At 40.0% G+C, this 23403-nt stretch overlaps 1 protein-coding gene across 5 annotated transcripts; it reads left to right on the top strand.

Annotated features, from left to right (window-relative positions):
- The first annotated feature begins 140 nt into the window (after positions 1-140).
- aftpha (aftiphilin a) lies at positions 141-20109 on the top strand. Of its 5 annotated transcripts, none has more exons than XM_042396354.1 (10): positions 141-289; positions 3375-5108; positions 7496-7680; positions 8546-8675; positions 9272-9328; positions 11247-11369; positions 12456-12516; positions 13863-13946; positions 16323-16446; positions 18336-20109. In XM_042396354.1, the coding sequence occupies exons 2-10, from the start codon at positions 3411-3413 to the stop codon at positions 18475-18477; spliced, it is 2604 nt and encodes an 867-aa protein (XP_042252288.1). In that variant the 5' UTR covers positions 141-289; positions 3375-3410; the 3' UTR covers positions 18478-20109. The 5 variants fall into 5 exon arrangements, 4 of the variants coding, with proteins under 4 accessions (XP_042252288.1, XP_042252279.1, XP_042252306.1 ...); XM_042396345.1 differs by having other exon boundaries at positions 12453-12516; XM_042396372.1 differs by lacking the exon at positions 13863-13946.
- Positions 20110-23403: the final 3294 nt, after the last annotated feature.

Genomic DNA, 23403 nt, shown 5'->3' with positions numbered 1-23403 from the left:
TGTATTGGTACTTTTACTTCAGTAGAGGATGTGAATACTTCCACTTCTGGTTTTAAACCACAGAACCTGTTAACCATGAAAAGTTTGTGTTGAAGCAGCTCAGAGACGAGTTGCCGCAGCGGTGCATGCTGGGTATTTGAGTTCGGGCAGCAGCAGCAGCAGCAGCAGCCGGCTGACTCAACCTTCAGCTCCGGCTTCACTTCCAGCCGTCCTGCGCCACCTCACCTGGCTCCACCTGGACAGCGCCGTCTTTATCCGAGTCATGGGCATCAGCGGGCAGCATCTCACGGTTAGTACACCTGTTTGTTTTCTGTTAGGAAGACACCTGCTGTCAAACCGAGCCGAGAGGAGGACGAGCTACGATGCTAGTTGTTGTTGTCGTAAGTATCAGCTAGCTGCGCAGTTAGCAAGCTGACTTGTCACTCAGCTACGTGTATGTGATACCGTTGCTATAGCTATACACACACAAGAAGGCTGTGTGTGGTTGTAGTTAATATAATATAACCGACTCAGCAAACTAATAAGATGTTACCTCTGTTTTTTAGGCTTTTTACACATGCTAATCAGGCTAGCTAAGTTAGCCGTTACACCCCATCTCAGCGAAGTGTTTCGGCCTTCTAGTTTCATTAGCTGCCTGCTAGTGAATGCTAATTTAACTGTTAGTTTTATGACAGATTAATCCTAATTATTAGTCTTATGTTTAGTAAAAACACTCCTCAGCTTCTAGGTTTCTACTGAGCCATCACCAGCACTGTTAGCTCGCTACGTTAGCCTCCTAGCTTCTGATCAGCGTTAGTTAAAGTGAAGGAAAATGTGTTAAACTTGAAGCTAAACTCGAGACATTTATTTAAACCCACAGAGCTGAGTGTGCAGTTTGGGAGATAAACGGCTGTCAAAGGAGGCTAACCTTCTCATGGAGATGACAGCTCGTGTATAAATGCTAACAGATTAACTCACTTTGACTTTATGTTAAAACGCCGGTTCAAAACAGCTGCTTTCACCTAAAATACAGAGGTGGAAGAAGTACTCAGATCCTTTACTGCAGTAAAAGTACCACTACAGCAATGTAGAAATACTCCACTGTAAGTAAAAGTACTGCATAAAAATTCCTACTTATGTAAAAGTACATAAGTATTATGAGCTTGATGTAGTTAAAGTATTGCAGTAAAAGTAGTGGTTTGGTCCCTCTGACTGATATATTATTATATATGACATCATTAGATTATTAATAGTGAAGCATCAGTGTTAGAGCAGCATGTTACTGTTGTAGCTGCTGGAGGTGGAGCTAGTTTACACTACTTTATATACAGTTAGCTAGTTTAGTCCAGTGGTTCCCAACCTAGGGGTCGGGCCCCTCCAAAGGGTCAGCAGATAAATCTGAGGGGTCGTGAGATGATTAATGGGAGAGGAAAGAAGAAAAAAGTACCTCAGGATTGTAAGTACAGTACTTGAGTAGATGTATAAAGTTACTTTCCAACGCTGCTTAACAGTCTCTTGAACTTCTTATTCTGAAGCTCAACCCACTTTGCTGAGAAGTTCAGTGAGTTCAGCAGACAAGACAAATTAAATGCTTAATGGAGATGGAGCCATAGATCCTGGAGGACAAAGTAGTAACAGGAAAAACATTTGTGTTTCGCTTTCTTTCTACAAACTGCTCCTCCACCGTTAACTGGTCTTTCAGGACTTGCATGTCTGTAGTCCAGGTCAGTGTTGCTTGGGTGTAAACTGCCTGCTCGCAGGTATTCAATGAGATAAAGCCAACAAAGCAAACAGACGTTTTAGACGCCGCCCACTGCTCTCGTTGGTGGTTTAAAATGCAAACATGGATTATTCTGTCAGTTAGAAGTCTGTGTGGTGAGAAACTCCTCAAATAATCATCATTTCTATATCAGAAACTTCTGTCTAATGATTCTTTTTACAGGTCTTATGTTCCTAATAACAGACAGTGATTATAGCTATAATAGACACAGTGTTTATTTGGTACACTTCCAGTTCATTCATTATAATTGGGGCTTGAACTAACGACTATTTTTCATTATAAATAAATTAGTTTATTAGTCTATTTTAATCCATGAATCATTTAGACTATAAAATGTGCTACTTTCTCTTTCTCAGAGCCCAAAGTGAAGATGTTAAGATCGCATCGTTTACCAAACTAACAATCAACAACACAAAGATAATCAATTTACAGGGATAAATCAATAAAAACAGACAAAAACAGCAAATCCTCCACATTGAGAAGCTGGAACGAGCAAATAATGATTTTGCTTTTGTAAATGATTAGTCAATTATTAAAAGAGTTAATGATTCATTTTCTGGTGATAATGTTTCACCACCAATTAACTGCCAAAAAAAAAACCAAAGTGTGTTATTGACGGTGCACACAGCAGATCATGTCCTCTTCATAATGCACTTACATGTCTCAGAACTTGTATATTTCCCTATAAATCCTATAAAATCATTTGTGAAATAACAGCTGTGTAAAATCACCAACGTCTGTTGTGATGGCGGCATTATAAGTCACAGAATTCAGCTGCATCCAACAAACCAGATTAAGTTTTTGGAAGATGTGTTTATAATCCTCAAATACTCTCTAGATCCAAATTCTACTTCATTATACATTAGTTTAGCTTCAAAAACTTGCCTAAAGTTGAACTTTTGTTGCTTGTTTCTGTTGCCGTTATCAACAATGACAGACAGCCACATTGTTTGGCACAAAGTGAAGCAACGTGGCAATGAAATCAGAGACAGAACGCTCTGTAAACACACACAAAAATAAGGGTTTTGGAAGACGTCCAGAAACTCTGCAGACTGAAGAAATGTCACAAGGAATGTGTTCAGACGTTTTGTACAACGACAACGTCTTTGCTTCAGTTTGGGTTAAAAAAAAACAACAAAACATGCAGATGGACTAACAGAGTTCAGTAGGAAGGGCGACTAAATAAATACAAGTGCAAACAGAAAAAGGAGAATTTACAAGTGTTGACATAACACAGTTAGTTTTCAGTCTCCCAACAGCAGTCGGTGCTGCTCGACCACATGTTTCCCTGAGGTTACTCACCAAATCAGTGTAAACATCACATGAACTCAGAGTTTGTAAAGTCGGACGTGTCGATCTGTTTCAGCTCTGCTTTTAATTTTCTGTATGAAAGAGACGTTTTCTTATCACCACCTCATTACTGTCGGTTTAACGTCAGTCTGTCCTCTTTTTAGTGTTTTTACTAATTCAATTCAAACCTCACATCATGTTAATTGGTCCTGGAGCACCACTGAGAGCTGCTCTTATTTACTTGTTTGTGTTCAGCCAGAATGCAGCTTAAACACATGTATTTTTAATCTTAATGTCTTTTTTCTCTCTCTCTCGTCGTCGTCAGGTGTAGCCAGGAGGATTCGTTGATCGCCAGAGAATCATGGAGCCTGACGTGATCCGCATGTACTCCTCCTCTCCGCCCCCGATGGAGGACGGCGCCGAGGAAGAGGACGACGAGTTCGGAGACTTCGGCACTTTCTCCGGCGTACCGAACAGCATCAGCTTCACCGAATTTGACACCCCGACCACTTTCAACCAGACCCAGGCTTTGGCCGCCACCTCCCCGCCCGAGCTCATCAACAACCGAGGGGTGATCGGATTCAGCCACAGCTCCTCTAACGGCACCCACAACCCCGCCAACGAGCTGTCCAAGGCTAATGGCGTCGTGCCAGCGAGCCACCTGGGCAGCGGTCCTTCAGAAAGAACTGACGTGAAAAAGGTCCTCTCCAGCTCTCTGGATCTCTCCGTGAGCACCACAGCTGGCAGTCAGCCCGCTGATTGCAACGGCGGAGGTACAGAGGTGCTAACAAACGGGTTTGCAACCTTCGACGTTCAGGGAAGCCCTTCCTCGCACGATTCTGTCCACTCTCATATAAAAGGAACGTCCACTGAGGACACGGGCAGCGTCCCTGTCGGCAGCCCGGAGGACGATTTTGCAGACTTTGCTGCTTTTTCCAATGCTGAAGGACACGTCAGCCAGACGGCAAACGAGGACTTGGACAATCCCACAGAGGGCAGCTGGCCAGCGGAGGCCGTCTGCCATGAAGAGCACTGTAATGTAGAGCAGGGAACAACTTCAGAGGACAGTGTCAGGGACACAAACAGAACTGGACCCGACACGTCCGGCTCTGATTCCATATCTGTTCCCGCTGAGGCCCCGGACGGCTCGTGCAACACGGACCGGGGCTCTCACACGGATGCTGACTCTCAACAAAGGGACGTAGCCTTTGCACACGAGCACTCTGAGGCAGTTTGCACTAAGAAACCCCTCGCTCTGAACGGGGTGGATGTAGCCGACAGGGATGACTCCAAAGACGCCGCGCCGGGCTGCAACGAAAGCGACCTCTCGCCTGACACCGCCGCAGACGGCGAGGCGGGACGGTCAGACGGGAAGGGCTCGGGGAACGAGACCGAGACGGAAACGGAGACCGAGACGTCATTCGGCCGGCCGCTGTCGACAGATGCTCTAGAGGAGTACGGCGACATGAGCACCACGGGCTCCGTGCCCTCTCCGCCCCTCCAAGAGGACACCGCCACGCCCGCCGACCACAGCCAGCTGGCCGAGGACGACGAGGACTTCGGGGACTTCGGAGACGCCGGCTCCTTCGGCGGTCAGGGCTTTGCTGATTTTGAGAAGCTGGAGGTTCAGCAGGATGAGAGCAGGTCACACGGCTCTCCTCCTCCTCCTCCTCAGCAGGAAGCTGCGGCCGCTGAGGACGACGAAGACGACTTCGGTGACTTCAACTCCCCCAAATTTCACAGCGGTGGAACCGAGGGGGAGGACGGAGGCAAGTTCGCAGACTTCCCCGTCAGCGACAGTTTTGGGAATTTCAGCTCAGCTGTTGAGGGCACAGAGGGCGAAGCGAACGCAGGGTGGAGCGCCTTCGGGGAGCCGGAGCAGCAGCAGCAGCAGCGGCGGCGGCAGGAGGAGGAGGAGGAAGAGGAGGAGGAGGAGTCCTGGGCAGCGTTCAGCTCGGAGGAGAGCGCCGCTCCTCCTGCAGGGAGCAGAGAGGAGGACTGGCATGAAAGTGAACCTCCGGCCTTCAGTGAGCAAACCAGCAGGACGGACACACAGTCGGTAAGCAGACTGGGAAATAAAACTGCATCCATGAAGCGTCACAAGTTATTTTATTTATGTGCAACAACAAGATAAAGATGTTAAAAATGGCAGCACAAAAAAAACCACACAATTCAGTATTTATACTAATTTTTTATTTATCAGGAAGAATTCACAACATATTAAATGCACCTAAAAGCTCATTTTCATCTGCAGTCTGTGGAGGGAGGAGAAGAACTTCAGCATTAATAAATTACAACTCAACAGGAACGCAGCTTTTTTTTTTCTAGAAACATACTTCTCTGTATAATTCACAGAACACAGCGCCAGCAGTTTTCACAGGGACTATTTGTTTGGTAGGAAGTAGGAAGTTGAGGTCGTTCCAAAGAAAACTGTTCACAGCAAGGTATCGGCTTACTTGTGAGCAGCTACATTGTGCTGCTGTGCAGAGAGATCTGGGTGACAGATACTATCTGCATGTTTACATTCCACCACGGGTGAACGAGAAGGACGGGAAAGCAGAAGTACAATGAAAAGCCTGTTAATTATTGTAGGTTTTAAACCCTGTTTTACAAACTTAATATGTTTAATTTCTTCTAGAATTAATATCATTAACATAAAAAAAAAAAACCTCAATGTAAAAGTTAAAAATATTAGTCTTCAAATCTTAAAGGTGTCCTGACTTTTAGTCCTTTTTAATATGGACCAAAGAAAGCTGGTTCCTACATTTCCCATAATGCAACTTGTCATTATTTTGTACAATGAAGGAACAACATCAATCTAGATGCTTTTTCTTAGAGCCTTTCTGTGTGGTAAATGTATTTTTTCACGATTGTTTTGGTATAACTGATTTATTTTCTGAGGAGTAAAATTAGTTAAACAAAAAAAAAAACAAACCCCAGACTCAAAAAATGATCAAGATGAATAACTCTGCCCATAATATTCTTGTTTATTTAATTTTTTTTAAAGTTAAATCAGATTCAGTCGTGACAAAAATTAAATTTGAAGGATATTTGTTAGTCAAAATGTGTCACTTCATCTGGTTACCATGACGACCCCGCATACACACACACACACAAACACAGTATGCGGAAACAAGAAAATGGGAAAAACTTAACTAGCAGCTCGTCCACAAAAACCAAAAGAGGAAACATCAGTTCATGTAAATCAGTTCCATGTTATGTTCTGAGCTCCTCATAACAACAAAACCCACGAAGAAGAACTTCACCTACAAGGGAGGAAAAAAAGGGAGTCAGGAGGTGTTGATGGAGGTGGAGGTGGAGGGATAGGTGTGGAGGAGCAGTGACGCACACACACACACACACACACACGCACACACACACGCGCTGACGTTTATTCAGAGAGTGGAGGAACTCCCTGCAGGCTCCGCCCTCAGGAATGTGATCCGGTCGCAGGTATTTGGACTGAAGAAACATTCCTCTCAGATTAAGACACAGACTTGTAGTAACTCTTCACTCTCAGCAGCTGTAGCAGAAATGCAGGACGTCCCGGTTCATGGTGAGGCCAGTATGACCAGTGTGACAGCCAGAAGGAAACTGGGGGGTGAAAACTGAGATGCGTTCTCATTGATTAAAATCCAAAGCATGACTGTTGTTCCTTTTACAGCAGCTACTGTCAGAGGCGTCTTTGAGGAAGGCAGTTTAGGTCCAGAACCGACAGAAGCAGTTTGTCTCAAGTAATCGATTAGTTGTTTGGTGTAAAAATGGTGAAAAATGTTGAAAGATATTCAGCTTCCTGCCATAGAAACCAGCAAATATTCACATTTAAGAAGCTGGAATCAAAGAATTTGGACTTTTATAGTTGATAATCTAAACAGCTGGTGGTTTAATTTAACCCTCCTGTCGTCCTTCGGGTCAAATTTGACCCGTTTTCAAATGTTTTTTATATCAGAATATATAGTTTTCTTTCATCTAATTGCCTGAAAAATCACACGGATGGTTCCATACCACACACTTTGCAAGTTAAAGTCATGATCACTACTTCTGTGCACTTTTGTCCTACTGAGTCAAAATTGACCCGGGAGGACAAAGGTTGCACGGTTGACAGGAAGACGACAGGAGGGTTAATAGTCGGCAACTGATCGATTTAATTGGCTAATCACTGCAGCTCTGCTCTTCCACGCTAACATCACATATGATGCTGCTGTCCTCCAGATTGCATGAGTCACTAGTGTTCTGTTTCTTCTTATTGGTTAAATGTGTTAAAACGAACGAAACAGGAAATGATCTCATGTCGTAAGTCACAGCTTGCATGTGGTAAATTTGTGGAATCGATTAACAGACGTTTATCTAAAGCCTCCGTTGTTCAAAAACTATTAAAACCCCTCATTATGAAGAGTTTGATCATGTTAGATTCTCTAGAAACGGTTGTCGTCTCTGTGGCCGCAGGCGTCGCTGTCGAGCCGTCTGGAGAAGCTGTTTCACAGCAGCTTCCCTCAGACCGCCGCCGCCGCCGCCGCCACCCAGGTGGAGGAGGAAGTGTTGTCCCTGAAGATCCTGCTGGAGCCTCCGGAGGACAAACCGGCGCCGCAGCAGCCGGGAGGCGATGAGGAGAAGAGGTCGCCATGCAACAGGTGAGTCAGTCGGCGGGTCACGACATTTACACATGAAACATGGACGCTGGCGTCTCAGAACACGTTTCCTTTGTTTCCTTTGTGTTCTTCTTTCTGTTGACATGTGAAAGATTTGTCTGGTCTTAATGACGGCTTTAATCCTCATCTACAAACTGAGAATCATTCACTTAATTTATGGATTAATTGATGTCAGTTTACATCAAGTAAACGAATGAATTAAGACAATTAACAGCAAATCAATGCGACAGATGTTTCATGTCAGAGCTTCTTTTCAGAGGTTTGGTTCATTTAATGGAGTCAGTTTATGACATTTGGTCGACTTGAGCTGCAGCTAGTTAATGAACTATTTTGATAATCAATTAATAGTTTTGACTCTTCCAGCTTCTTAAATGTGAATATTTTCTAGTTTCTTCAGTCGTCTATGACAGTAAACTGAATATATTTGAGACATTTAAAGACGTCACATTTGGACATTTTTGACCCTTTTCTGACATTTTATGGACCAAACAACTAATCAATTAATCAAGAAAATAATAGACGGATTAATTAATAATGAAAATAATGATTAGTTGCAGCTCTGTGGCCAACCAACGTTCTGTATGTATATCTGATACCTGAATAAGACCTTTTTAAACTAAAGAACATGATGATTTTCTATCAACCAGTTTATTAATTAATTGTCTTTTTTTGGGGTAAAAGACGTCACATCTCAGAAGTTTGAGAATCGTTGACCAGTTTTTGTTCTTTCTATTTGTTTCAGGTGTTTTTATATAATATTTTTAACTGGTTTTATTTACTGAACATTTAAAGCCTGATGTGATACGTTGACGTCTTTGACTCTGCTGCGTCTGGTCGTCTCGTGCAGGGCCGTGCGTGGCAGCGTGTGGACGCAGCTGCAGGACATCCACGAGGCGCTCGGCCTCAGATATCAGTGGGGGGGCTCCTACTGCAACAAAGCACTACTCTGCTGTCTGGGCATCGACACCCGGAACATCGTAAGTCTCCGCTGGACCCTCCGAGTACCAACAGCTCACTATCACAGTCAGGAAGCAGTTTAAAGTTAAAGTACATTTGTATTAAATGAGCCAAAACGTCAGAATGAATTTGTACGGATAAACTTCAGATCCGTAAAAAAAATGTATTTTTAGAAGTGAAATTAACGAGGCGTCAAGTAATCTGTGACCTTTATTAACCTCTGCTGGTATGCAGCATACAAAGAATGTGTCTCGGTGTTTGCTCAACATAGAATAAAAATAGAGCAAAAGAGAGAAATAAACTAAATTACATTAAAATTAAATTAAAAATGTAAAATCTATTTAAAGAAAAGAATTAAAATAGTTGTGAAACAGGATGTAAAACCAGAAAAAGAGAGAAATTAAGTGAATGAAATATGTGAAAGTAACATTTTAATGTGATATGATCAATAAATAATTAAGTTATATAACAGCAGAGGTTATATGTGATCATGTGATCATGTGAACATGTAAAGTCCAGTTTGATGTGTTTCGTCTTATGGAGGTTTTTTATGTAACAAGCTGTCTGAGTTTCTTTAACCTGCTGTTTTTTTTGTTTTTTTTTTGAATTTGCGCAGCTGTTCACCGGACAGAAGAAGCAGCCGGTCATCGTGCCCATGTACGCCGCCAGCCTGGTGAGTCATCCGTCTCGGCGTCCTTCACCTCAGCGGCGCTGATCCGTCTTCACTCGACACCGTTTCATATGTTGTCAGACCTCAACGGTTTATCAACCAGAGCTGCTTCTCTGCAACACCGAAACAGCATCAAATCAGTTTAGTCCACCGAAACTGAAAATATTCATTTATTTATTTTGCTTAAATGATTAATCAGTTAAATGATAAGTTTAAAATTAAGCAGCAACATTTTTTAAGTAAAAAAAATGTTCCAGGTTCTCAGATGTGAAGATCTGCTGCTTTTTGGACTGTTGGTTCAACAAAACAGGTCATTAGAGGATCTCAATGAAAACTATGATGAAAATTACAGTTTTAATAATTAATTGTGATAAATAATTGACGTTTTTGTTTTGTACACATGAAGACTTTGTGCTCATGTGATGTGAAACCGTGAGTGAGTTTGTGACGTAAATCAAAACTGAGAAAAAAAGGAAACGAGAGCAACATGTTAAAGCAAAAAGACGCAATGAAAAGCCTGTAAATTATTGTAGATTTTAAATATAGTTTTACAAACTCAATATATGAGATTTTTTGAGAATTGATATCAGTAACAATTATAAAAAACTAGTGGTGTAACTGATCGTAGTTGATCTGTGATCTGTACCGTTCGGCAGGAATATGAACTGCAGATTAATTGCAAAATTTAATGTCTGATTTAAGACAAAGTCAACAAACTGCTGTAAGTACAAGTCATGGACAGACAGCGTGTCGCTAACAGGGATATTGAAGGGTAACGATCAAACCAGCATCTAACGGGTCTAAAGTGACGTCTGTAGGTATGTTTACAGGCTGTTTGATGTGCTGCAGCTGAGCAGCTAATTAGCATCTAGCTGCTAACTGACGTTAGCGGTGAATGTTTGTTTGGCGGCTCGTTCAACAAGCTGCAGGACGAGACGTGTGTTCATGTGGACAGAGGCTGTTTCATTCACTACCGTGTTTAAAAGAGGAAGGTATCATGCTTCATATTGCAATAGTTGAGCATTGAATATTTCATATATTTTAAGTTATACTGATCAAATCGGAAGCTAATGAGACTTCTACAGTATATTTTCCTCTTAAAATGTCTCGTAAAGGTTCAGTGTGTAGAATCTAGTGGCATCTAGCTCGGCAGAAGTGGAATATAATCTTCATAAGTATGTTTAAGTAGTGTTTAAATACCTGAAAATAAGAACCGTTAGAATGAGCCCTTTATATCTACAGAGGGAGCCCGCCATGTTTCTACAGTAGCCCAGAACGGACAAACCAAACTCTGGCTCTAGAGGGAGCCTGTCGTGTTTTTTGCGTGTTTTGTGGCCACTGTAGGTTCTCCAACACGCTTGGAAGGGAAGAGTGAGAGAAGCGATCTGACCGCTCACCGCTAGATGTCACTAAATCCTTCACACTGGTCCTTAAAGTCAAAGCTACAACATCTTCTTCCCAGAGTGAATAACACTGTCACAAACACAGTACTCAATTATTCAAACGACAATTACTTTTTAATTATTTACATTATCGAATTGCTTAACTTAATTTGTCCCCAAATGGTAATTGGTTATGCAGCATTGGATAAAACACATGAACACAACATATGAATATAAAAACATCAAACAAATACAAAGAAAGCAGAGCATACAAATGAAAACAAATGATTTCAATATAAATACATAAATAATGTAAAATCTTCAGTTGAACAAACAGAAGCATGTTGAAGCTGTTTGATGTTTACACCCAAAACTATTCAAACTCCAGAGTTTTATTGCTGTAGCATATAAACATGAATATTCTACATGTCTTGTGCATCATTTTATACACATTTCCCCAAGTTTCAGCCTGATATATTTGTTATCTTTTGAATCTTTGGTGTCATTAGCAGTGTCTCTCTGTCTCTGTGTGTTTGTAGGGGATGCTGGAACCAACAAAAGAGCCCGTGAAGCCCGTCTCTGCAGCAGAGATGATCGCTTCTATAGCTCAGGCGCCTCCAGCGGCTCCTGAGAAAAGCTCCTGTCCCTCAGACACAGTCCAGGTGGGACCTCAACGCAGCACAACGAAACACTGAAACATACTCAGAAGTTATCTTGTAACGCTTCATTTCACAGGTCCCCTAATTTTGTTCTAACTTCTTGGAATTTTTTGAGTAATTTGCAGGTATTTAACGGTTAATTTTTAGAACATTTGGTTTAAATTATAGGAAAAAAAGTTAAAAGTGTTAATTTGTTTTAGTTAGTAAGAACCCACTCATACGTAGATGTTCCTTTACAAAATACCTTTAATAATGTAGACTTATGAAAAAAGTAGCATTTCTTTGAAAAACAACCTAATGAACTAATATGTAGTTTGACACACAAAACTCTACACTGAAAAGTATTTTTATGTCTGTTAAAGAAAAATTACCAACTAAATGAACTTTGAAGTGGTTTCTAATCATTTGCACCATCGTCTCTGTAAAATGTCCTAAAAATGAACTGTTAAATACCTGCAAATTACTCCGAAAACTTCCAGGAAATTAGTATAAAATGAAATAACCTGTAAAATAAACTTGTTACTGTTATCTTCACTGAGACCTGAGGGTTGTTTCATAAAGGTGGCTCAGACAAACTGGTCTTGATTGGGGAAAAAAAACAAGGAAATAAACCAGAAGTCAAGTCACAATATTTATTATGAGATTTGTTGACAGTAAGAAAAATATAAAATCCCTCCTGCTTATTATTTACACCAGTAGTGTTAATTAACACAAACTCCAGGCTGCTTTTTCCCACCATGAAGACATTTTAATTTACTGATAGTTTGGGAAAACCATAAAAATATCTCATATTTGCCTTTTTTGCAAAATGTGTGAGATGAGAACCACATGACTGTTGTTGCAAAGAGCTCGACAGAACTGCAGGAACACTGAACATCTGGAACAACTGGCCTCATGAACTCAAGAATCCCAATAAAAACGTATCATTTAAAAACTCTGTGGAACCAGTCGGTTTGACAGGAAGTAGACATGTAATCCACCTCATGTTGTAGTTTGGACATTTATTTAAACAGCAGGGGGCGACAACATGACACCCCACTTCCTCACATATGAGTCTCACAGCCTGTTTGAACTCGTGTCCTCCAGCAGGAGGCGCTCCCACCCGTCCAGTTCGACTGGAGCAGCAGTGGCCTTACCAACCCTCTGGACGGTAGGTGACCCCCCCTCCCCTCCCCTCCCCCTCCCCCCCGCCGCCTCCTACACCCCGCACTCCACTCCCACGCCCGCTCCCGTCTTGTTTCTCTCACCTTTCTGACCCTCGTAGAGTCACTGTAGGAGCTTCTGTCTGTAAACTCATCAGCCACTTCTAACGAGTTACAGTCAATCACATGCTAGCAGGTAAAAAAAACACAACAACAGATTGGAAACGTGTCTGAAACATGTGGCTGATGGTGTTTTCACATCCCGACTTGAGTGTGTAGAAGCCAGATTAACATTTGTAGATGCATAATTCTTTGTTAAAGGAAAAATCCACACTAAATATTTCAGCACTGTTGGTTTTAACTTTAAAAAACAAGGTTTCCTGTGACGCATTTAGTCGACTACAGCAGGTCAGGAGATGAATCTAAAGGGTTCGAGAGATGTTTGCTGTTGTAGGAAATAAGACAATAATAATCCTGCTACATAAAATCTGAGCTTTTTTTGTTTTTATCTATTTTACCTCAGCAGGCCTCTCACCATTTTTTAAATGACATGGTCTGAAAGGGGTTTAAGAGCAATTTTTCCATCAAACATGCCCTCCTTTTATTGTTAATTTGATAGTAATTAAACATGACAACAAGTCTGAACTGAATGCTGTCAGATTAATTAAAAGACCACAGAAGAAGACGGTCAAACACGCAGAGAGAGAAATGTGCGTCTGGTTTCTCCTTCTAACATCACTGTAATGAATTTATTATCTAAATCTTTACACAGAGATCAATGGTCTCTCATTAAGACTTTAACAGCAAAATAAGTTCTAATCCAAAATGCAGCCGGTGAAGCAAGTAGACGTTGCTTCATATTAAAGCGTTAAACTGTAAACTGCAGGAAAAACCGTGTTTTCAAATGTTAAATGTTGTCAAAACACAAGCAAACTTATAAGAACTTTGGCTTGTTTAAAGAATAAATCAACATTCAGTCCTTTCAGTACTTGACAGTTTTCAGTTCTCGGTGTTTCGGACGCTCGGTGCCAGAATAAGTTCTGCTGTTGGAGATCCCGCCTCAGTGAGAATATGTGAATGTGGATTTTTCCTTTAAGTCTGAATCATTTCCAGCTGTTTTGTTTTTGTGTCGATGAAAATCTAAACAACATGGCTGCTTTGCATGAAGTCACCAAACGGTCTAACATGTCTGTTAGCTCTGCTCTCTGATCACTGACACTGCTGCATGTCTCTGGTTTCCTCTCTCTCTCTCTCTCTCTCTCTCTCTCTCTCTCTGTCTCTCTGTCTCTCTCTCTCTCTCTCTCTCTCTCTCTCTGTGTTTGTTAACCTCGGCCGCCCCTCCCCGGCTGTGCAGCGAGCGGAGGCTCGTCTCTGTTAAACCTGGATTTCTTTGGTCCTGTGGAGGACTCTGGCTCCACCAGCTCGCCCTCCATCCCAGGTCAGCAGCTGCTCACAGCCTCCTCCTCCTCCTCCTCCTCCTCCTCCTCCTCCTCCTCTTTAAATTAACATCCCGTCTCTGCTTCTCACTCATAACACTCGTCTGTTAGAATCAGCACCAATGAGATGAACTTTTCTTCAGTTCTTGTAGAAGCAGAGTGAGATTGTTCTGCTCACAGATGAACAATCTGACTTTGCAGCTCATTTTTGAAGGACAGAAAACGAATGAAGCACCTGAGCAGAATATAGTTTAATTGTCAAAATATGTCACTACTACAGTTGTATTAACTGTAGTAGTGTGTATTTATAAGATAAGATGTACTTTATTGTCCTCTTAGGGAAATTTTTCTTGGGCTCAGCGTGACTGCATCACAAAACATTTATCTCCCAAACACACTCACATACAAACCTTTACGTCATTCATACAAAAACAAAACAACAAAAAAAACACACTAAAAGACCAGTGACGTCAATAAAAACCACCACAGCTCATAAAACAGGAAAATAATATTGCACCCGTATTCCACGCTGTAGCAGGATGTCACATGTTCAACATACAACCAACAACTGAGGTGTTGCACATGCTGCTCTTTGATCATGTATCGTTGCACCAACACAGCATTTCATCGCTGCTGATTAAAGTCTTAATGGATAAATGAGTTTTTATAACAGTTCAGGTCAACCTTTATTTTGAAAATCTGAACCGGTCAGTCAGAAGCTAAGTGCTCGTATTCAGGATGAAGACTGAGAGAGGAATCATTCATTATTTATAATACGTATTATTCTCTTCAGAATAATATGACCTTCAGTCTGCAGTCAAGCTTCAAGCTTCTCAGAGCAGGAAGTCTCTTGTAGCAGTCAACCATCTGTGGGACTTGCTATCATTTCTCTGTCTCCCCGTTCTGAATTCGGATAGTTGCATGTCTGGGTTGATTGGAGGGTTTATGCAGATCTTCTGTGTGCAGAGTGTGGGGACCGGCTCCCAGGTGGTGGTTGAGAGCAGCTGGGTGCGTTCCCCTCTCGGCCAATCGGGGTGTGACGACGCCCTTTTTCTGCGGTTTAAGAGAGGAGAGAAACTGCACACCGAGGTTACTCTGTTCTTTCCTCCACTGGTTGCAGACCTCATTTGAAAAGCTTGTCAGACAGAAACTCTGGTCTGTTCAGGCCCTTTTAATGTCTTCTGTCTGCTCTTTTCCTTCCTGATGTGAGGGTACTTTTGGAGGGAATACCATAACATAACCCGAGTGTCCTGCATTGGTTTCCTAGCGCCATCGTACAAGACGTTGTGCTTGCCCCACGATGGCCTGAACACCTGCAGGCTTTATTTATTTTTTTCACATTAAAGAGGCATTATTTCATTAAGAGGACGTTTCCCATTGTGCAACACCTTGTGAGGTTCTCCATGTGAATATTATTTGTTTTTTTTTATTTTTTATTTCTTTATGTGGAGCTGGTTGTCTGACTTCTTACAGAACATCTGTGTTCAATGGGAATCAGTTCCGCCACATAAATGGCAACCACCAAGGGATCATCACAAGCATCATCTTTTAAAATAAAGAGATTGTATGTTGTGTCCCATCATCAACTGGGCCAAAAAGACGCATTTTTGTTCCTGCTTTTAGAACGAGGAAATCACTCCTGTCTCTGTTGATATTTAGGAGCTTCAGAGGAGATATCTCGTGAGATGTTTTATGAAAAGCTCGATGAGAATAAACGTACTGAAAGATCTTTTTTTTTTTTTTTTTTTAACGGGGGGAACGTGCATCTTTGCACCAGTCGTGAGTCAAACTTCCATCTTTGCACATGTGAGACTGAAACTCATATGAACACAATCACGTCCCTCCTGGCTGGAGCTCAACTTCATCAAAACAGGTCAAATATTTTTATAAGGTCTTAAATCTTATTATTTATTTAGGTCAGAGATAAAAGTAGAAATGTTGGAAAACTGTTGGACACAAGATGTTTCCTGCTGCAGACTTCAACACAAACCTTGATGCAGGTAGGATTCATTCATTCATCACAGGGCTGTTGTGTTAGTTTTACCGTAATGTACCTAATAAACTGGCAACTCTACAAAATGAAATGCAGCCTTTAAACTCTGATGATTTGGTCGCGTGTGTTTCTCCTGCAGCTGAAATTAATTCATCAGTGCAGCGTTCACCTCACTTGAATCTTTTGTCAGTTGTGAAAAAAAAAAAAAAAAAACACCACAGAAGAATAAAAGTGAGGTTGGTGTGCAGATGCCTTCACTCCCCCAACAGTCAAGAGGTCAGAGTGGCGATGACCCTGATTAGATCTGACGGACAGCTGCTCTTTGAACTTCGGAGCTTGTTGAAGTGTCTCTAAACTTTTTTCTTTTCATCTCTTGTTTTTGAAGGCGTGGATCCCGAGCTGTACGAGCTGACGACCGCCAAGCTGGACCCCAGCAGCTCCGGCAGCCGGGTGGCAGATGCCTTCGCCCGCCTGATGTCCACCATGGAGAAGACCAGCACCTCCACCAGGTCAGAGGTCAAAAAAGGGAGGGGGGGGGAGGCCGTGCTGCAGCAGAGAGAGGCGTGTCAGGGGTCGCGTCATGTGATCGGCCTGTTTTTGTTTTCTTGAGGAGTGACATCAGCCACCAGCTGGTTTCAGCTCCAACTTTTAGAGATGATGTCATCATCGACCTCAATATCATTTATCATCAGACGAAACATGAGACACATGTCGTATGATGACTTTGAAGACACGTGAAGCTCACTCATGACTTCAGATGAAGTTTAGTTTCGTCTTAAAGTTCTGAGTTATTTTTGTTGGGTCCAGAGACCCTGAATGTCTCACGCTCACAGTACAACAACGACAACGATGGAAACAAGTCCGGGATTTTATCGTTCTAGTGTTGAGTTTTGTCATTAAACCGAAAACTAAACCCTACATCATGGAAGTAGTTTAATCCAGATTGTCACTATTAGCTTAGCATGCTAACATCTCTAATATAAATTATCCAATTAAATCAAGTCGATATCTTTCTTACATCAACAGAGAGTAACGCTGGATTAGCAAGCAGACACCTATCTGCTGTGTGACACTTTAAAGGATAAGTGCACAATTTTTGAAGTCTATCAGCAACCCAAACAAACATTAAACATGTTTTTCTTGCTGTAATCATTCCTCCTGTTCATACTGACCATTAGAAGATCCCTTCATAATGACCTTACAATGGAAGTGATGGAGGACAAAATCCACAGTCCTCCTTCTGTGCAAAAATGAAAAATATGAAGCTTCAGCGTCCAAATGAGTCAAATCAAGTAGATATCTTTCAACGTTACAGTCTTTTTAGTGCCAAAGTTCCTCTTTTTGTTACTATACTTCCACCTGCAGCTCAACAGGGAAACACTGTCCGAGGAAACACAAAGAGGGAATTTGATGCTAAAAAGACTGTAAATGTGTCAGATATCCACTTGATATGACTAACTCAGACTGCTGAAGCTGAATAGAAGCTTCACAGAGACTTTTAAATGACTGTGTGGACACACTGTGGATTTTGGCCTCCATCACTTCCATTGAAAGCACATTTGAAGGATCTTTTAACCGTCCCTCCTGGAAATTACAATATTTGTGAGAGCTGCAATTTTGCTAAATTACCGTAACTTTTCCACATGAATTCCACGCTGAATCAACACACCGCTTGTGATTTGGACCGATTGTCACATTTCATGTCATGGTAACTTGGAAGATGAACAGATCTCACCTGTTGACAAAAATTAATGCCGCAAACCGAGCAAAACATTTCCTAAATGAGGTTTGCATTCGTTTAGTCAGAAGAATACAAGTTGATGTTGTTCAGACAGCAAAGATGGACATAATCTACCTCAAACAGAGAAATGGGCACAATATTTTCACAATATATTCTTTTTTACATAACTTTGACCCAATGGTTCTCATGTTCAGAGAATACATTTAAAAAAAATAGCTCCGAAATATAGGAAGGAAGTGATTATATAAGACTATTCTTTGACAGTAGTTTAAAAAAAAGATGCATTATTTGTCACTTTGCTTGCAGTTTTCCCCCAATTCCTACAATTTTACTGCAGAAAGAGCACATAAAACTATATTAAAACTATAAATTATATCGCAATCGAAAAGCAAGCGTGTGTTTTTTGGCCGCAATAATCACAAGTCTCCAATAATATCCAGTATGAACAGGAGGAATGATTACAGCCGTCAGTGTTCATATAGTCACCTGACGGTTGTTTTAAGACACACTTGAAAAAGAATGAACTGGTCCTTTAATGTTTTTTTAAACTATTATTTGAGACTCAGACATTAAGTGATGCAGGCTTTTATGAATATTGAACGTCATGCTGTTGTAACAACTTTTATTAATTTTAGTTTGTCTCTTCGTGTTCGACAGGAAGCCGCGGAAGGATGAGAACCTGAGCGAGGAGGCGGCGAAAGTGATCGCGGGTCTGCCGGACCTTTCCTTCATGCAGGCCAAGGTGCTGATGTTTCCCGCCACGCTGACGCCGCTGGGCTGCCAGGCCACGCCAGACTGAAGCCCCGCCTCCTCAACTGACCACACCTCCTGACACCCCTCCCCCCCACACACCCCTCCCCCTCACACTCTTTTTCTGGCCCCTCCCCTTGACACTGGTCACGCCCACCGACTCCTCGGTCCATTTTTTTTTTTTTTTTTTTGTCTTTGCTGCAGCTTTGGTCCTCCCTCCTTTTCACATTTTTAAAAAAAAAAAAGTTGCGCTTATGTTTTTTCCAACCTATAATTTTTAAAAAATAAATCAAAGCATTTATCGCCATGGAAACAGCTTGGATGTCGAGGAGGGGGGGGGGGGGGGAGTCTGCACATTTAAAGGATTAGGAGATTCATTAGGAGATCAGATAATTAACTTATAGAGCTGATAATTTATAGAGGAAGGTTTAGACGTGTGTGTGCTGTTCATATCTAGAAGAATCATCGTGTATATAATCAGGGATATAAAAAGGTTAATTTTACCCGTTTTTTTTTTTTTTTTGTTTGTTTTTTTAAATTCTGGATGATTTTTTGGAGGATGGTTTTTACGTGTCTGTGGTTGGGAGTGTGTTCATGTCTGTCTGTGAAGGAAACGAAACACTGGCTGAATCAAACTGAAGTGGAATATATGTGACAAGTATAAATTAATATGTTTATATACATATATATAAAATCTCTATATATATTTATCGACTTGAAACCACACTGCCTGCAAAATCCAGCTGAATGTTTTGTCCCCTCGTTGTGTTTAAAGGCCTTCGTTTTTACCTTCAGTCGGTGTAGATTTTAACCCGATTTTCTTTAACTTGCAGCGTCCATTCTGTGTTTTTTCCTCTTTTTTTTTTTTTTGTAATTTAATGCAGCTTTTTAACATAAATTATGCCCTCACACCCCTCCCCACTACTGCTGCATCCATCCTCAGTAGATACGCAGGATGACTGTTGTCCGTTTTATCTTTTAGTTTGGGAAACTTCCACCGACCAAACGCCGGCGAGTTGACGTGTCCTCAGTTGTCGTTTTTTTTTTTTTTTTGGAGGCTTTATTTTTTATTATTCCAACGTTATATAATCTGACAGATGTGCTCGCTGTTGTGCACGGCAGATAAAAAAAAAAAGTTTCCCTCCTCCTTGTTTGTGTCCACTCTCTTACTGTTATTTTTTGTTTTTTGGGGGGGGGGGAGGGGGTGAAGAATGGGACATTTTGGTTAAAACCACTGAAACTCGGTGAAAGTTTCTCAGCAGTGAAGGTCGACTCACATCAGAAGGGAATTAAGGGACCAATTTCTGCTTCCATGTGTTGGGTTTATGTACACTGTTCCTAAGATGAAGTGCTTTTTTGTTGTCGCAGCTCTTACTCGCTCATATTTTTTGTTTTTTTTTTGTTTTTGTTTTTTTGCTCATACTACTGTCAGCCCCGTCTCCCAGGAGGATTTTGCACATTGTAAAGATGAAATGGATGTAATCATAGTTCACTGTGGCTTTAGACTGTGTACAGTTAAACTATGGACTGTAAAATGTACGGGAAAATTCCTATGGAAAAAAACTGAATCACTTGAAGAGCCTGTCAAAAGGTTATCGTGCATGCCCAGGTTCTTTTGAGACTATAAGTGTGTAAATTTTACTTTTAGTGTACACAAGAAATTAAAATAATTTAAGAGAAACTGTTACCTTGTTTTTTATTCTATTTGGGTTTTTTTTTTTTTTTTGATAAAGTCAGAAATCAACCTGGTAGCTCAAGTGTCAACAAGACGAGTAGATTTATTTTGGTGGATGAAACTGAGATTTCGAGAGTAAAGTTGTAATTTCAAGAAAAAGTTCGCCAGACACCAGCAGAGCATTAATGTTTATTTCCTTAATTATTGAATTTTGAGTCATAAAATCACCCACTGAACCATTTTCTGACTGCTTTTCTCCTCCACGTCTCGTTATGTGACTTTCAGATTATGTAATTATTTTAATTTTATTGTCCTAAAATCTGATAAAGTGCTTTATTATTGATTAAACCTACAACTTGATCCACATTTATCATTTGACCGACAGAACGTTCTGATGCTTTACTACTACTGTTAAAATCTTGTAATATTACAACTTTATTCTCAACATTTTATGACTTAGATATTATGACTGTATTCTCAAAACATTCACTATAGTTTCAAAATTTTTTACTTAATTCACAAAATACTTGTTTATATACCTAAATATTCTTGAAATTAGACTTCATTACACTCAAAATATGACTTTATTCCCAAAACAGTATAACTATTATCAAAATATTACAACTTTACCCTCAAAATCTTACAACTGTATTCCTGAAATATTATGACTTTATTTTTGTAATATTACATTATTTTCAACATATTACATTACTTCATTCTCAAAATATTCACTTTATTTTCAAATTTTTTTGACTTAATTTGACTTAATTCACAAAATACTTTATAAAATATTTATATATTTATATACCTCAATATTCTTGAAATTATACTTGTACACTCAAAATATGACTTTATTCTCAAAACATTATAACTGTATTATCAAAATATTACAACTTTACCCTCAAAATCTTACAACTGTATTCCTGAAATGTGACTATTTCTGTAATATCACAATCTATATCAATATATTATTCCTCTATTTTCAATGTCTTACATTACTTCATTCTCAAAATATTACTTTGTTTTCCAAAGATTTTGACTGTATTTCCAATATATTGCAACTTTACCCTGGAAAATTACAACTTATTGAGATATTCCCAAAATATTACAACTTTTTTTATAAAATTATTTGTCTTTATTCTAGAAGTGTCAGATTTTATTTCCTCACAGTGGCTCAAATACTTAATTACCACAAGATCATGTTACTTGACACATTGTGCTATGACAATAAATCAAAGGGATTCATTCAAACTGTCAGACAGCTTTAAAGAATTTTCACTGTAAATCAGATGAAACCACTTCCTGTTTACTTCCTGCTCAGCGAGCAGAAGATTTGGAGCCAAAAGTTTACAGTGTTCAGGTTTGTTATCATGAAAGAAGACAAGAAAACAAAAGATGAGATTGTTTCCATTTATTGTAGAAAATATTACTGAAGTGGACCCTCCCCCCTCCCTCCTCGCCCCCCCCCCTCCTCATCGGAGCTGAATCCTCATCTTACACATTCAAATATAATTCTCAGAAGAAGAAAATGTAATATTGCATAGGACAAGGCACAGATTCAAGGTCAGGCATGAAGCACAAATTAAAATCCATAAAAAAAAAAAAAAAAAACGACTGACCAGCGGAAACATTTCATCTTTCTGCTAATATCCAATAAAAACAATAAAAACCACAGCGGTGCTACAAACCACACACAAAGATGAAGGTGTCTTTTTTGAGTCCAACCAATCCTTCATTCTCTGGATGGAAACGGAAGAAAAATACCCCCCCCCACCCCCCCAAAAAAAACCCCCAACAAAAACAACTTTCACTTCTGGATAAACAGCCTGGAGCCAGTTTTTCAAAACATGTCAGACTGGTGAATTAAATCTAAAAACCAAAAAAAACATTCTTAGTCTTGTGTTTTTGTTGATTTTAACACATGAAAAACAGACAGATTTAGAAACATGGAGAGCTTCATACAGAAATCTCTGTATTTTATATGTACATATTACAGTATTTAATGTTTTTATTGTATTTTCACCCTTTTATATTTCTGATCTGACAACCTGCTATGACGTCGTCTGTCCAGCAGATGGAGACATATCTGGTTTCAGTCTTGATCAGTTTGTATGTGAATCTGATATTGATGTTTGTCTGATCAATCTTGTCTGAATAAAAAAAAAATGACTCAAAATCAGCAACATCACTTTGATCCTGGATTAAAATTCAGATCAGATGTTTTTAAAAAACTGGCTCATCATTCATATAACTTGTCATACAAACACTGCGGCATAGGTTGAATTGAGGGCATCACTGAAATTCTAAAATATATATTACATAATATTTAAAAAAAATCCAATCATTTATTAAATGACAATACATTTAATTGAAGGGATTTCCACCAAAAATTACGTCTTAAAAAAAAATCAACATTTTACTCTGTTGTTGTTGTTTGATGAATTTTTCAAAGTTATTAACATTCAATCTAGACGTCAGTTTTGGTGGGTTTACCCTTAAAAAGAATACATTTTATGTCCTGTACAACAAAATATTAGTGTCCAGAGTTGCAATAAATATAAAAGAGAGATGACAGTTAATAAATAATTCATAGTTTGTGTGTTGTCTGTGTTGTCTGCAAAACAACGTACCTCCATTATTGCAATCTTACTTTTGCTTCTTACAACTGAGCCTTCGCATCATTGACTATTGTATGTGTGTACAGTTAAAAATCTTGCAATTTGTCCCTAAAAAGATATTTTTCCCCCCTAATATGATGTTAAGCTTTACAGATAATGACTTCAGGAAGAAATAAACTGTTTGGTTGAGTTAAACCTGAGTGGGTGAAGCAAACAAACTGCTAGAGCTGCAACAGTTATTCTGCGACTATTTTGATAATTAATTGTTTTGAGTCATTTTTTAAGAGGAATGCCAAAGTTCTTTGATTCCAGCTTCTTAAATGTGAATATTATCTGGTTTCTTTAGTCCTTGATGACAGTAAACTGAATATCTTTGTGTTGTGGACAAAACAAGACATTTGAGGATGTCGTCTTGGGTTTTGGGAAACACTGATCGACATCTGTCACCATTTTCTGACATTTTATGGACCAAACAACTAATCGATTAATCAAGAAAATAATCGACAGATTAATCGATAATGAAAATAATCGTTAGCTGCAGCTCTACAAACCACAATTAGACTGAAGCTCTTCTAAAAATGATACGATGAAGCTTAAAGAAAACGTTTCCAGCACATAACACCTCCCAAATCTGCAAATTGTTGTTTTTTTACATTTCTGTTTGTGTACAGATGAAACTAAT

The sequence above is a fragment of the Thunnus maccoyii genome, chromosome 2 (genome assembly GCF_910596095.1).
Source record: "Thunnus maccoyii chromosome 2, fThuMac1.1, whole genome shotgun sequence".
Taxonomy (NCBI): Eukaryota; Metazoa; Chordata; class Actinopteri; order Scombriformes; family Scombridae; genus Thunnus; species Thunnus maccoyii.
This window is presented reverse-complemented; position numbering and strand designations above follow the sequence as displayed.

Excerpts from the sequence above, each read along its gene's own strand:
- aftpha (XM_042396345.1), top strand. The coding sequence starts at position 3,411 with ATGGAGCCTGACGTGATCCGCATGTACTCCTCCTCTCCGCCCCCGATG. Across the intron at positions 8,676-9,271 it reads GCATCGACACCCGGAACATC|CTGTTCACCGGACAGAAGAA; the intron begins GTAAGTCTCCGC and ends GAATTTGCGCAG. Across the intron at positions 13,947-16,322 it reads CAGCTCGCCCTCCATCCCAG|GCGTGGATCCCGAGCTGTAC; the intron begins GTCAGCAGCTGC and ends TTGTTTTTGAAG.